The sequence below is a fragment of the Bufo gargarizans genome, chromosome 9 (assembly GCF_014858855.1).
Source record: "Bufo gargarizans isolate SCDJY-AF-19 chromosome 9, ASM1485885v1, whole genome shotgun sequence".
In the NCBI taxonomy this organism is placed as follows: Eukaryota; Metazoa; Chordata; class Amphibia; order Anura; family Bufonidae; genus Bufo; species Bufo gargarizans.
Window position 1 is genome coordinate 160,225,900 of NC_058088.1, and position 12,607 is coordinate 160,238,506.

Consider the following 12,607-nt stretch of genomic DNA (forward strand, 5'->3'; position numbering starts at 1 on the left):
GTCACTTACTAATGTATTGTTATTATCCATATTGCTTCCTTTGCTGGCTTCATTGGCTTCATTGATTTTAATTTTTTTTCCATCACATTATACTCTGCTTTTTCCCATGTCTACGACCACCCTGTAATTCATAAGTGGTGGTCGTGGTTGCACAATTTAGGAAAAAGTGCTGGCCTCTCTGGTGGCCGAGGGCGGCAGAGCGCACATAGGCCTGCACTTTTTCCTATAGTGTGCAAGCACGGCCACCGCTGCTGGATTGTAGGGTGGTCGTAACCATTGAAACGAGCAGTGTATAATGTGATGGAAAAAATCAGTCCAGCCAGCAATATGGACAATCACAATACATTAGTAAGTGCCTTGTAGGCACTCTCTCTACATATTAAATGCTATTTGCTGAAGTGAGACAACCCCTTTAAGTCTGTGGGCAGCTGAACACATTGTGCACATTACATTAGGCGGTGCCCAGCTCTTTGCAAGACATAGTTCTGATAGCGAGCCAGCCATCACATGGCCAGGACGTGTCATCCCTAAGAAGTGCGCAATGTTTCTTATTGAATGACAGCAAGCAGAGACCTTGAAAATGGAGGGATTGATGTAGAACATATATTGGAAATTGCGCTACTCTTCATAATACGAAGAATAACTTTTATTTGCTGAATCCGCAATGCCTGTGTAAATGTGAGAATCTTCTGCTAGTAGTACCCCGGCACACTGCTTGTAGGAAAGCTGAGTGTAGTTTATATACTACCGCTCCAATGTGTCTGGTCATGCTGCGAGTCAACAGAAACTGATGTGATTTGAGTGATGTGTATGATTTTATCGGCAGATGATGTAACATTATAGAAAGTGCATTGTTACAAAATGACTATAATTACAGTAATTAAAAGAATAAACTTTAAATGCACATTATAGCCCACATACAATGAGGATTGGATTTAGAGGATGCGATTTCCAAGGCTGTTAAGTGTTGATGTCCCATCTATATCCCCGTCATGCCATCTGTAGTAAATATCCTGTGTTTCTGAGCCCGAGAGCCTCCAATTGTGCCTTCTGCACTGACCTTTTAAGACTGAACATAATAAGCCTCGCCAGGTCCCTGTGTCTGGTCATACGTGTAAAGCTTACATTGTCCTGCCTCTCTGGCTGCAGATGTTGCTCCTCCATGCCTGCAGACCCCGTGTCTGGGTGCTGTAGTGCAGTCCGGGATCCTGGCTGATCTTGGCAATGCATGAGAGGGCGGAGGAGAGGAGGGTTTGCAGAGGACCACACTCACAAAGACATTTTCTCCATTCTGCAGCAAAGTGAGCTGCAGTCCTTCTGCGGGACTTCTACAGAGCCTGCGACCCATGTGCATTACCAGGTAAATCATCTGAGCAATGGTCTGGGCTTTTATTTCTGCAGCATTGAGGGGATTGAAGCAGCAGTCAGGGTATTACTTAATTTACATGTAATAGACTGTATGCCGGTGTTAGATGTGCATGACTAGATGGATATTAGATTAGTGTAGATGCTGAGTTGCGGGGTGGATGTTGATGCCGGCAGCCGGTGTCCTTTATTCTGTCCTAGGGCTGCAGTAGATACCAGCGCAGGGCTGCAGATGTAGACTGGGGGGCTTCTAAATGTCACTGGGAGAAGGCACAGACCGCATGCTAAAATGAATGTCAGTCTCCCATTCCTGATATCCTTATATTAATGCAATTTGTGCCGTCTGTAGCTCAGGGACGGCAGATCTGCACCGTATGGGAATTGTCGTATGTCCTTAAATCTCAGGACGTTGAAAAATGGCTATTTATGTATGTGATAAAGCACGGGGATGCGAAAAGTGTAAGAGATGCAGTGATGGGCTGGATAATGTACAAACAATGTCACATTCTCTCCTCTCAGCTGCTCTGATGTCTTGTGTGGAAGCGTAATGATGGAGTGGGATTGCCTCGGATAGAGGACAGAGAACCCACATGACCCTAGCTTCCTGATGACTGCACCTTTTTGTCCCAAGCTCCTTTCCCGAGCTTTTTCTCCTCTCTTTCTGCCATGGCAGGAAATTGGCACGGCGTTGCTCTTTGCTGAAGTTAAAGGGGGTCCACATTACAGACGCAGCACGGCTGGAGTTCTAGCTGAAGGACGGCAGAGACGCAGGCATGACTCTGATATCTTTGGAGATCTGAAAATGAACTCTTCCTTTGAAGGAACTAACAGCAGCAGCAGTAGTAGTCCATTCTGCCTTTTGGGTTTGGGATCTCATGAAGCCATTCCTGTTTGCCTCCTGGAAGTGGGGATCATCATCTTCCTGACTGTTCTCATCATCTCTGGCAATTTAATAGTTATTTTTGTCTTCCACTGTGCTCCCCTCCTGAACCACCATACCACAAGTTACTTCATTCAGACCATGGCCTATGCAGACCTTTTGGTTGGAGTCAGCTGCTTGGTTCCATCGTTTACTCTGCTTAATCAGACTGACCTGCTTCCAGAACAGATTGTATGTAAGATGTTTGGTTATGTAGTGTCTGTCCTGAAGAGTGTCTCCATGACTTCCTTGGCTTGTATCAGCATCGACCGGTACATCGCCATAACCGAAACCGCTCATGTACAACACATTAGTCACCGCATGTCGTCTACGTTTTTGCATCCTCTTGCTCTGGATCTACTCGTGTGCCATTTTCCTGCCATCGTTTTTAGGATGGGGAAAACCAGGGTACCATGGAGATGTCTTTCAGTCATGTGCGTATTCGTGGCACACCAGTCCATACTTCACTTCCTTTATTGTGGTGATGCTATATGCCCCAGCGGCTACGACTGTTTGTTTCACATACTTCAATATCTTCCGCATCTGCCAGCAGCACACCAAGGAGATAAATGAAAGGCGTGTACGTTTCAGCACCACTGACAGTGAACCTGCCCAGGGACAACCTAGTCCGGAGAAGCGCTATGCAACTGTACTTTTCCGCATTACCAGTGTCTTCTACGTTCTCTGGTTGCCCTATATCATCTACTTCCTCCTGGAGAGCTCTAGGGTCTATTCCAATCAGACTGCCTCATTTCTGACAACTTGGCTAGCCATCAGCAACAGTTTCTGCAACTGTGTCATCTACAGCATGTCCAACAGTGTCTTCCAGAAAGGTCTGAAGCGCCTTTCTGGGGCTGTTTGTGCTTCCTGCTCCAGGCAAGGTGAAGGTCATGACGATACTGGTGCTGCCCCTAAGAGACCCACAACTGACTGCAATCCCTAAATAACCCAAACCACGTCTACCCAAACTGTGTAATGTGAAAAATGTTAGTACATTTAGTACTCTAGCATTAGGAAATGTGTTCACAGTATTATGGAGTCTCCACCAGGAGCATTTGAACAGCATCAGTGATGCCAGAATATATTGAGTGCTTTAGTCCTATTGTGGACCCAACATGTAGCTGTAATAATCTTACTGGAGATTGTGGCTTTCTAGGTTGTGGTTTCCTAACTTGCTCCCGTATTATCACTTAAGATCCATCCCTGAGGATCCAGCTGCTTTTTCTATCTGTTTAGTGACTTCCACGCTCCTGGGGATGCATTGACGCCACTGGATTCATCTCCCAAGAGTGGAAATGTTACCGGCGAGCGGTCTCTGTCTCCAAACCGCGCCACTTCTGGGGCCAAATATTTGGATTTCCACTCAAGCTGGATCTGGTTGTTAGCATAATGGATTATCCTTATTGGGAGTTCTTTAAACAAACATAATGACCATCCCCCATGTCTCCATAAGAAAGCCATCATGCCGAGCCCATCCATTTAATATATTTGCATTTTTACATGCATAGGTAATTTTGGTTCCAAACAAATGTAGTACAATATTTTTCTAAATGGAAAAGAATATAATATATTATTGGTATTTAACTGTTGACCACTGGAATTTTTTTAAGTGTAATTTAAGAATGTTTAGCTTAATATGTTTGTAATAGTCATATGTTAGGGCAGCCATGTGAGTGCGTCTGGTACCTACATTTTGGAGAGTTTGTGGTGACCCGAACCAGTACATAACCCCTCCGTCTGCTAGGAGTGAAGGAGGACATTGCACCGCTGCCTAATGTGTATGAAGCCTGACTACTTCATCATGTAAGGTTTCTAGAGGACCGAGGGGCTGTATTCTCATGAATTATATCAGACACCCTTAAATAATATAATATCTAGTTATCACTGTATCTAGATGCCAGGTGTGCGTTAAGTGGGGCTAATGGTACTCTGTGACTTGTCAGCGAGTGTTGTACTACTTCCTGACCATGGGAGTAGTAGTTCAGCACAAGCTGAACAGTCATGGCCTGCACTTAGTCTTCTTAATTAAACTTTTGCCTTGCAATTTATCTTGGCAGCAAAACTGTTAATGATGTGATGTCCCATACTACATGAATGTATTGTTTAGACTGAAAGCTGTAAAAATGCAAAAAAAAAATAATAGAAATATTCTCAGATGTAGTTATTGGATCTTTGTTTTTTTTTTTTTTTTTTTTTTATCGACAGTTAAAAGGTCCTTATACATCCAGCCTTCCTTATTAGGGCCTGACCTTTAGAAACAACATTACGTACAAAAAAAACTTTAAAGGGGTTTTCCAGAATTTCGATACTCGTGACTAATGTTGAGCGAATCTAACCAGACCAAGTGGAATTTGATCAGAATTTTAAGCTAAATTTGATTCACTGCAAAGACTATTTTCCTCGTGCTTCGTGGTAGCAAATCATTTTAACCTGAAATAGTGTAAAAAAAAATAAAAAACTCATACTTGCCTCCTCCATTTGCTTGCGATGGGCGGGCCGCCGCCATCTGGTTTGAAGATCTTGCACGAAATCCCGTGCACGGTGACGTCTGCCTTCAAGCAAGGCGGCAGCGGGCGGCCTGTCGCAAGCAAATGGAGAAGGTAAGTATGTTTTAATTAGTTTTTCTCTTAATTTTACACTGTATTTTTACTATCGGATTCCGCGATTATGTATGATTTTGGCATCTAAAAGGTACAATGACGGGGAGCAGCGCAGGCAAATAGAATAGAATAGAATTGTACAATACTTCGCCCATCTCTACTGATGACCTATCCTCTGGATAGGTGATCAGTATCAGATTGGTGGGGGTCCGACAGCCTTGACCCCCACCAGTCACCTGTTCTAAAAGGTACCAGCGTTCCTGGAGTGCCGCAGCTTTCTCCGTGCTCACCAAGCACAGCGCCGTACATTGAATAGCAGCTGTGCTTGGTATCGCGCTGAGCCCCATTAAAGTGAATGGGGCTGAAAATACTTAAAAAAACCATGCAGAGCTTAATAAGAAAAGCCATTGTCTATGAGACGAGGCACTCGCTTCTGTGCCTGTGTATTTGGGTACCATGGTGACAAATAAGGGGCTAATGCGCATGACTATATTAGAGCTCTTTCACACGAGCGGATGTAGTGCGGGTAATCCGCTGCATGAAAGACAGCCAAACCCCGCTCCGGACAGCAGAGACACGGAGCATTAACATCATTGATAATGGTCTGTGCCTCTGTGTCCTTTTTACTACAAAATCACAATGAGATAAAGTTGTCACTGTGATTTTGTAGTAAAAAGATCACAGAAAGGCACGGAGCATTATCAATCATGTTAATGCTCCGAGTCTCTGCTGTCCGGAGCGGGGCTTGGCTGTCTTTCACGCAGCGGATTCCATACATGGCATCCGCTCGTGTGTAAGAGCCCTTACTGCTTCATACAACCTCCACTTGTAGAGAGCAGTCATTTGGTACCCATTGACTTCTGTGGGACATATGTAGGTTTCCTATTTAAAGGGGCCTTCTGCGAATGTAAAAACTGTGGCAGGAATTGGGCTAAAATAAAAAGCGGAAAAAAAATAAAAAATCAATGCAAACTGTTTAATCCCTCACCAATTACTTACTCACTGGTCTCTGGTAATGACGCGTTCATCTACCCACGTGACAGGCAAGTGATTGGCTGCAGTGGTCATGTGGCTAGATGAACACCCAACTTCACTGGAGCAACATTCTCTGAAATCTGCTTTAATGAATAGCATGTAATGCTACATGTCCCCCGATATGTTAACCATTTGGACTTGTGCATCCAGAATAAGAGAATAACCAACTTGTCAAATAGTCTTGATTCAAAATAGTTCTTTTGTTTCACGTCTACAGTTCTTATGCATACGGCCCCATGCACATGACCATATCTGTTTTGTGGTCCGCATACTGCGGATCCTCGATATGGATGCAGTCACATTTGAAGAATAGCGCTGCGCAAAGCACGGTTATCCCCTACAGGCAACTCAGTGTTACCTGATGGACCCAGTTGTAAGTCAGTGGGTTCTGTCAGGCGCGGGTGGTGGCGGTCATGGGGTTTATCCAGCACTCTGTCAAGGTCTCTTTGTAGAACTGAAGCCACAAGGCAGATGTGAGCAGAGCCTAAAAGCTGCACAGTTCTCCTTTCTTACACCTTTAGTTGGTCGTGTTAGGGCTTGTTCACATCGTCGCTATTATTTTCCTGTCTTCTGCTCCGTTATAGGGGCAGAAGAACAGAAATAACGGAAAAGCTGGAGTTGTCATATAACTTAACGTCCAATTTATAATGGGATCGGTTCAGTTTTCAATTCAGTAATTTTTTTATTTTTTATTTATTTTTTTGTCGATAAAGTCCTTCATGAAGGACTTTTCTCTACAGTATTTTTGGGGAAAAAAGTGGATCTTATAGGGTGATAAATACGGTATATATTATTGTACATAAAATGTCCATGGACGTAGCCATAGTAACCAGATTGTCAGTGTCTTTTGTTTATGCTCGTTGTTAGGCTGGGTTCACACTTGAGCGTTGCGCAAACGCGCGTTTTACGCGCGTTTTTGACGCGCATTTTTATGCGCGTTTTTGTAATAGTAAACGCGCGTTTGACGCGCGTTTGTGTGATTCACTACAGTGTCCTATGGCCACAAACGCCCCAAAAGTCGCTCATGTACTTTTTGGAGCGTCGGGCGTTTTACAGCGCGATCGTACGCGCTGTAAAACGCCCAAGTGTGAACCATTCCCATAGGGAATCATTGGTTTCTCCTTGTTGAGCGTTTTACAGCGCGTAGGAACGCGCTGTAAAACGCTCAGGTGTGAACCCAGCCTTAGGGCTGTATTACACTGACAGATTTTCTTATCAATCATTGATCAGATGGCCGTTTACACACGCAGATCTTTCTGTTATACACACCAACTATTGCTCTGATTGGACAGAAATTGGTCAGATAATCTGTTGGTGTAATACAGCCGTACGTTCAGAGACCGCGGCAATGAAGATGCACATTTGATTACATAGTATATTTTGAAGAACCTTTGAAATCTGTTCATTTTTTAAAAATGAAATATAAGAATAATAGCAGAAAAAGACCACATGGTCCATCTTCTAGACTACCTTTTTATATTTATCTTTTTATTTGTTCACTTACCGTTGCTTTTCCAACCACATCTGCTGAAATTTTGTGTCAAAGAATCTATTACTATTTGGAGAAAAATATATTTTCTGACAATGTGTCTGATCTTCCCCCAAGATTGTGCCTCCTGGGTTCTTTCCTCAAGGCCGTATATACTGAAGGGGACATTTACTAAGACTCACGTATTACACGCCAGTCTTTACCTGTCCCCCTCTGTCGTCAGATACACCTCTAAATAATTGTGGTGCATCTGTTGCAAGTCCTTGCATCAAAGTGGAAATTTACACCAGCAGGGAGTTCCCTGGTGTAGATGATAACAAATCTAGGGCTGTGGAGTCAGAGTCAAGCTAGTTTTGGGTGGAGTAGGTAGAAATGTTCTGACCCCAGCTTGAAAATAATATTATCTGTTATTATATATTAACTTTCATATAAATGTTCAGAAAATTCATAAAGTTCAGAAATGTTAATAAATATATTTTATGTTCTGTCAATCTAAGGCTAACGTCACACTTGCAAAGCGTTCAGGCTGTTCTGACAGAGAACAGCCTGCTGGTGTTCTCCGGATCCGGAATAGCCAGATACTGCCGGACCCTGTTGACTATAATGGGATCTGTCCGCTCCCCGTCATAAATACCGAGATTTGACCAAACAGAAATCGTTGCATGCAGTGGTTTTTGCCCAGCCGCAACAACCTTCCAGATAGGTTTGCCGCAAGTGTGAAGTGCTCCTAGGCCTCTATGTGAGTGATAAACCAGACATCGCTATTTTATTACTGGAAATTACTGTTATTACTAAAATATTGGCCACTTATGAAGAAGTCGGAATTTTGATAAAATGCAGAAGTTGGAGTCAGAACTTTGGCTTACTGACTTCACAGTCCTGAAGTTGGGGCTCCAAGTATGGCATGCACTACATTTTTGGGTGCCAGTTTTCTGGTGTACAGGGGGTAAAAAAAATGTCGAACTAAGGAGCCCTCCACATTCACATTACGGAATTCGCCAGCCAGAATTTTGACCCGGACACCACTCTAAAATTTTGCCTGCCGCTGCATGGTATCTACCTGTGCTGTAGTTAATGTGCTGGCATTTTACAGCCGGATATGTCCCTTCTTAGGTGTCTGGATGCATGCTGCTTGAAGTTGCGGCGGGTATCCATTTGTGGGTTAGCTCCCTTCAGTGGGTCCCCAGCATTACAGTGGTATATATGGCAGATACCATGTGAATGGGCCCTCAGTCTTTCTTTATATGTTTCATACTTGGGATTCTCCACCATTTTTTATAGCCTGTCTTTGGCTCCATTCTATTTTATGAGTACGGGGTAGGTGAGCTTCTCAGAACTGAACACAATGGGTTCATTTACGAACAGATATAAGCCACTTTTTGGAGTATATCTATTGCAGATTGAAGAGCAAAGGTAATTTGCGCCACAATCTGCGACTTTTCCCCCTAAAAAAAAAAGGGTGTGGGCGGGGAAAGGGCGGACCAAGCAAGCTTGTCTTATTGATCATTTTCTACGCCCGTTTTAGATGTACGAAATGGTCTACATCTATGCCAGCAAGGGAACTGGCCTAGATTTAGACAAGTGTAAAGGCCACCTAAGTTATGTAGAGGCCGGCGCCTGTGAATAACTTCGGAGGAAGAACCACAAGTGCAGGAGGGATGAAGACCGGCGTCTAAATCGCCTGTCTTCATAAATGTGCCCCAATATTTCAAATGTGGTATCACTAGCTCTCTATATAGCAGGGTCATACACTTGCTCTTTCTGCCGGTTATACCTCTAGCAATGCCGCCCGGCATCCTATTTGCTTTCTCTACTGCCCACACTGTGCACTCATTTTGAAGAAATCAGTCCTCTAAATATTTCTCTTTTTGAAGTCCTGGATAACACAGAACTGCCAATATCAGACTCCGACAGAGGAGTCCTTCTCCCTATGGCATGATTTTACTTTTGAAAACATAGAATTGCAGCTTCCATTGTTTTGACTAGAGATTAGCGAACAAAAATTCGATTCAGCCTTCCAATTCGGATCTGAATAAATTTGACCCAAATCAAAAGTGGCCCAATAGCCGGAAAAAGTCCTTCTCCTTCTCCTCCTTCTCCCCCTTCTCCTTCTCCCTCTCCCTCCTAATCATACAAAATTCGGATTTGTTACATTTGGGTCGAATTTTAGATTTGATTCACTCATCTTCTAGTTTTAAGTTTAACCAAGTTCAAGTGCAAATAAAGGAATTATTCAGCGTAGATCCTAAAACCACATGATGATACAGTGTGGAGATTAGAATCAGATCTGAAAAGAAGCCAGTCATCGCTGAAGAATTTAAGCATACAGTAAGCACACAGAGTTTCAAGCTCTCAGTTGCTCACATCTGGTCTAAAGATAACCTTAAAGGCTACATACACCTTTTAGGGGGCAATTATTTATTATTGCATTGTACTTATTTCTAGCTAAACTTTTTTTTTTTTTTTATAAATATAAAATCAATGTCTCTGTACATAGCTGCGATGCTGTACTAGCTGCCTGTGGATTATCCTTCTTTTCCGTCATCTGGGGGGCAGACAGACTCCTTATCTCTGATCTCTGACCTTATAAACCCTTATCAAAGCTCAATCCTTATCTAAGGCTTTTTTCACACTTAAGTTTTTGCCTGATCCGGTAGGTTGTTTCATCTTTAAATTAGCAATGACGGATCCGGCATGAACACAAATGAAAGTCAATGGGGGACGGATCCGTTTTCTATTGTGTCCGAGAAAACGGATCCGGCACCATTGACTTGCATTGTGTGTCATGCTGTATCTGTTTTGCTCCGCATTCCATGCCGCACAGAAAACCGCAGCTTGTTGCTGTTTGCTCTCCGGTATGGGAACGCAACCAAATGGAGCGGAATGCATTTTGCAGCACTCTGTTCTGTTCAGTTACGTTTTGTCCCCATTGACAATTAACGGGACAAAACTGAAGCGTTTTCCTCTGCCGGATCTCAACACCGGAGTAGTTAAATGCAAGTGTGAAAGTAGTCTTACTGCTAAGAATGTGGCTTAAATAAGCGTTTATGAACTCTCAGTTGTTTACAGATAAGGGTTATTAGATGACCGGCACTAAGTGAAAATACCAGTCGGACAGCTAGACAAACAGTTAAAGGGGTTCTGCAGTTTTTTAAACTGATCTATCCTTTTGGATAGATCATCAGCATCTGATCGGCGGGGGTCTGACACCCGGGACCCCTGCTGATCAGCTGTTTGAGAGGGCAGCAGCGCTGGCAGTAGTGCAGCGGCCTTCTCGCTGTTTACCGCAGGCCCAGTCACGACTAGTATCACTGGCCTAAGCTCCAAGCTTCTCAAACAGCCGATCGGCAGGGGTCCAGGGTGTCGGACCCTCGCCGATCGAATGCTGATGATCTATCCAGGGGATAGATTATTAGTTTAAAAAAACTGCAGAACCCCTTTAACTCTTTGTTGCAGAATGGCTCAATATTTTTAATAAAGGCCAATTGAAAATAAGATTTTTAGCCAAAAATGAGTAAAATGCAATCATAAACCAAAATTGCCTTCAAAGTTGTACATAGCCTTAAAAAAACCTCCAGGATGAACAGAGCTCAAAAGTTACATCCTCCCTGGAATACAAAATAATAGTTGCCCTCATAACATCCCTGTTCAGCAACTGGTAAAAGTTTTGTCATATAATGTGGGAATCATGTGTACTGGATAGAGTGTAAAGGGGTTGTTCTCTGGATAGGTCATCAGTATCTGATAGGTGGGGGTCCAACACCTGGGACCCGCGCTCATCAGCTGTTTGACAAGGCTCTTGTATGCACCATGGCCTTGTCTCAGCTTACGAAGCACAGCACCATACAAGCTTTAGTGGCTGTGCTTGGTATTGCAGCTCAGCCTGGTTCACTTCCCGGGTGTCGGACCCCCACCGATCAGATAGAGACTCCATCAGTTAAAAACCCTATTAGCTTTTGGCGGATCTCAATTTATGAACTTGCTTTTTGATTTCCATGCCTGTAATTACAGAGGAAGACTCTAATTCATTTCCAGCGCTTGCAAATTTACGTTAGCACATTATTCCATGCTAATAATTTAGGCCAGTGTCAGAGTGTCCTCATTATGTGAACAAAACTGCTAATCCCCTCCATTATACGATTCTGCCGCCATCGCAGGTCAGGAGTGGTGCCGTTCCCCAGAATTTTAAGTATTCTCCTATCTAATTAACATTCCATAATGCAGTGAAAATGTTGACCACACGGTTTTCATCAGAATTTTTATTTTATTTTTTCTACGTGATGTTATATTATTGCCAAAGAACACTAAAGGAACTTGCCTGTGGGGCAACATCAGCCATAAAAGGGAAGAAATGTCTGAGGAAGCCAATTTCACAGGGGACTGTTATTTTTAGAAGCAAGCTATAATAACACTATGGATAAAAGATTCGACTCCATATACCAGCACAGCGCATCAGGCTCCAGACGTTGGACTAGGATTTGCAATTTCCATAGCAATTCATAACAATTGGGGCACAGATTAATTGCCCATTTGTTAAAAATGGAGATAGGAGACGAACAAATACAAATGTCTGAGCCACAGACAAAACCCGGAAGTGGAAGGATTTTAAAAAAAGTGCTACATTATTGTGTTTATTCTGTGCCAGACAGAGAAGGTCGGACTCCTAAATATAATGATTCCGTTAACTAGGGCAGCGTTTAGCAGGTTCACTAATTGTTATCACTAAGTAATGTGCCCTTCATCTGCAGGCATAATTTATGAGCAGTCCCTTATTAATAATTTACGGAACGGCGCGGTAGAAAGTGACTGACTCATTCGAGCACGTGGAGGTTTTATTTGGTTATATTCTATCAGATTTTTTTAGATTACAGTTCACTATTTTATACTTCTGTAAGGTGATTTGTAAAGAGAACCTGACACCATGAAAATGCAATGCAATCTGAAGGCAGGAGGAGCGGGGCGGACTGATGTATCGTTTTGTGGGTAGAGATCCAGCAAAACTTTTACTTTAAAGGTTTAAAGGAAATGCGTCACAAAAATGTTAAAGCTAAAATCGGATAGTAACACATCCTTTTTTTTCAAATCTGTTTTTATTTTCTGATTGTGGGGGCGGCCATCCTGCCTGAGCTGTTCTTAACAGCATTAAGAAAATTGCTTTACGGCAGCCCCATGGTCCATAGACACAATGGTTTGACGTCT

General features: G+C 43.1%; 2 protein-coding genes across 4 annotated transcripts in view; both read left to right on the plus strand.

Annotated features, from left to right (window-relative positions):
- RABGAP1 (RAB GTPase activating protein 1) overlaps positions 1-12,607 on the plus strand; it is a 176,162-nt gene that overhangs the window by 91,408 nt on the left and 72,147 nt on the right. Inside the window, exon 1 of one of the 3 annotated variants that reach the window (XM_044269097.1) lies at positions 1,189-1,360. The exons of the other annotated variants lie outside the window; for them this stretch is intronic. Within the exon in view, the coding sequence (XP_044125032.1) occupies positions 1,229-1,360 (132 nt within the window). The 5' untranslated portion in view covers positions 1,189-1,228. Of the gene's footprint in view, positions 1-1,188; positions 1,361-12,607 lie in introns of those variants that run through there. 3 annotated transcript variants of the gene reach the window in all.
- Positions 1,232-4,403, plus strand: GPR21 (G protein-coupled receptor 21). Its single transcript, XM_044269099.1, is given in 3 exon segments — positions 1,232-1,360; positions 1,885-2,572; positions 2,574-4,403. Coding segments are annotated over 2 exon segments (1,254 nt in total). The 5' UTR covers positions 1,232-1,360; positions 1,885-1,972; the 3' UTR covers positions 3,228-4,403.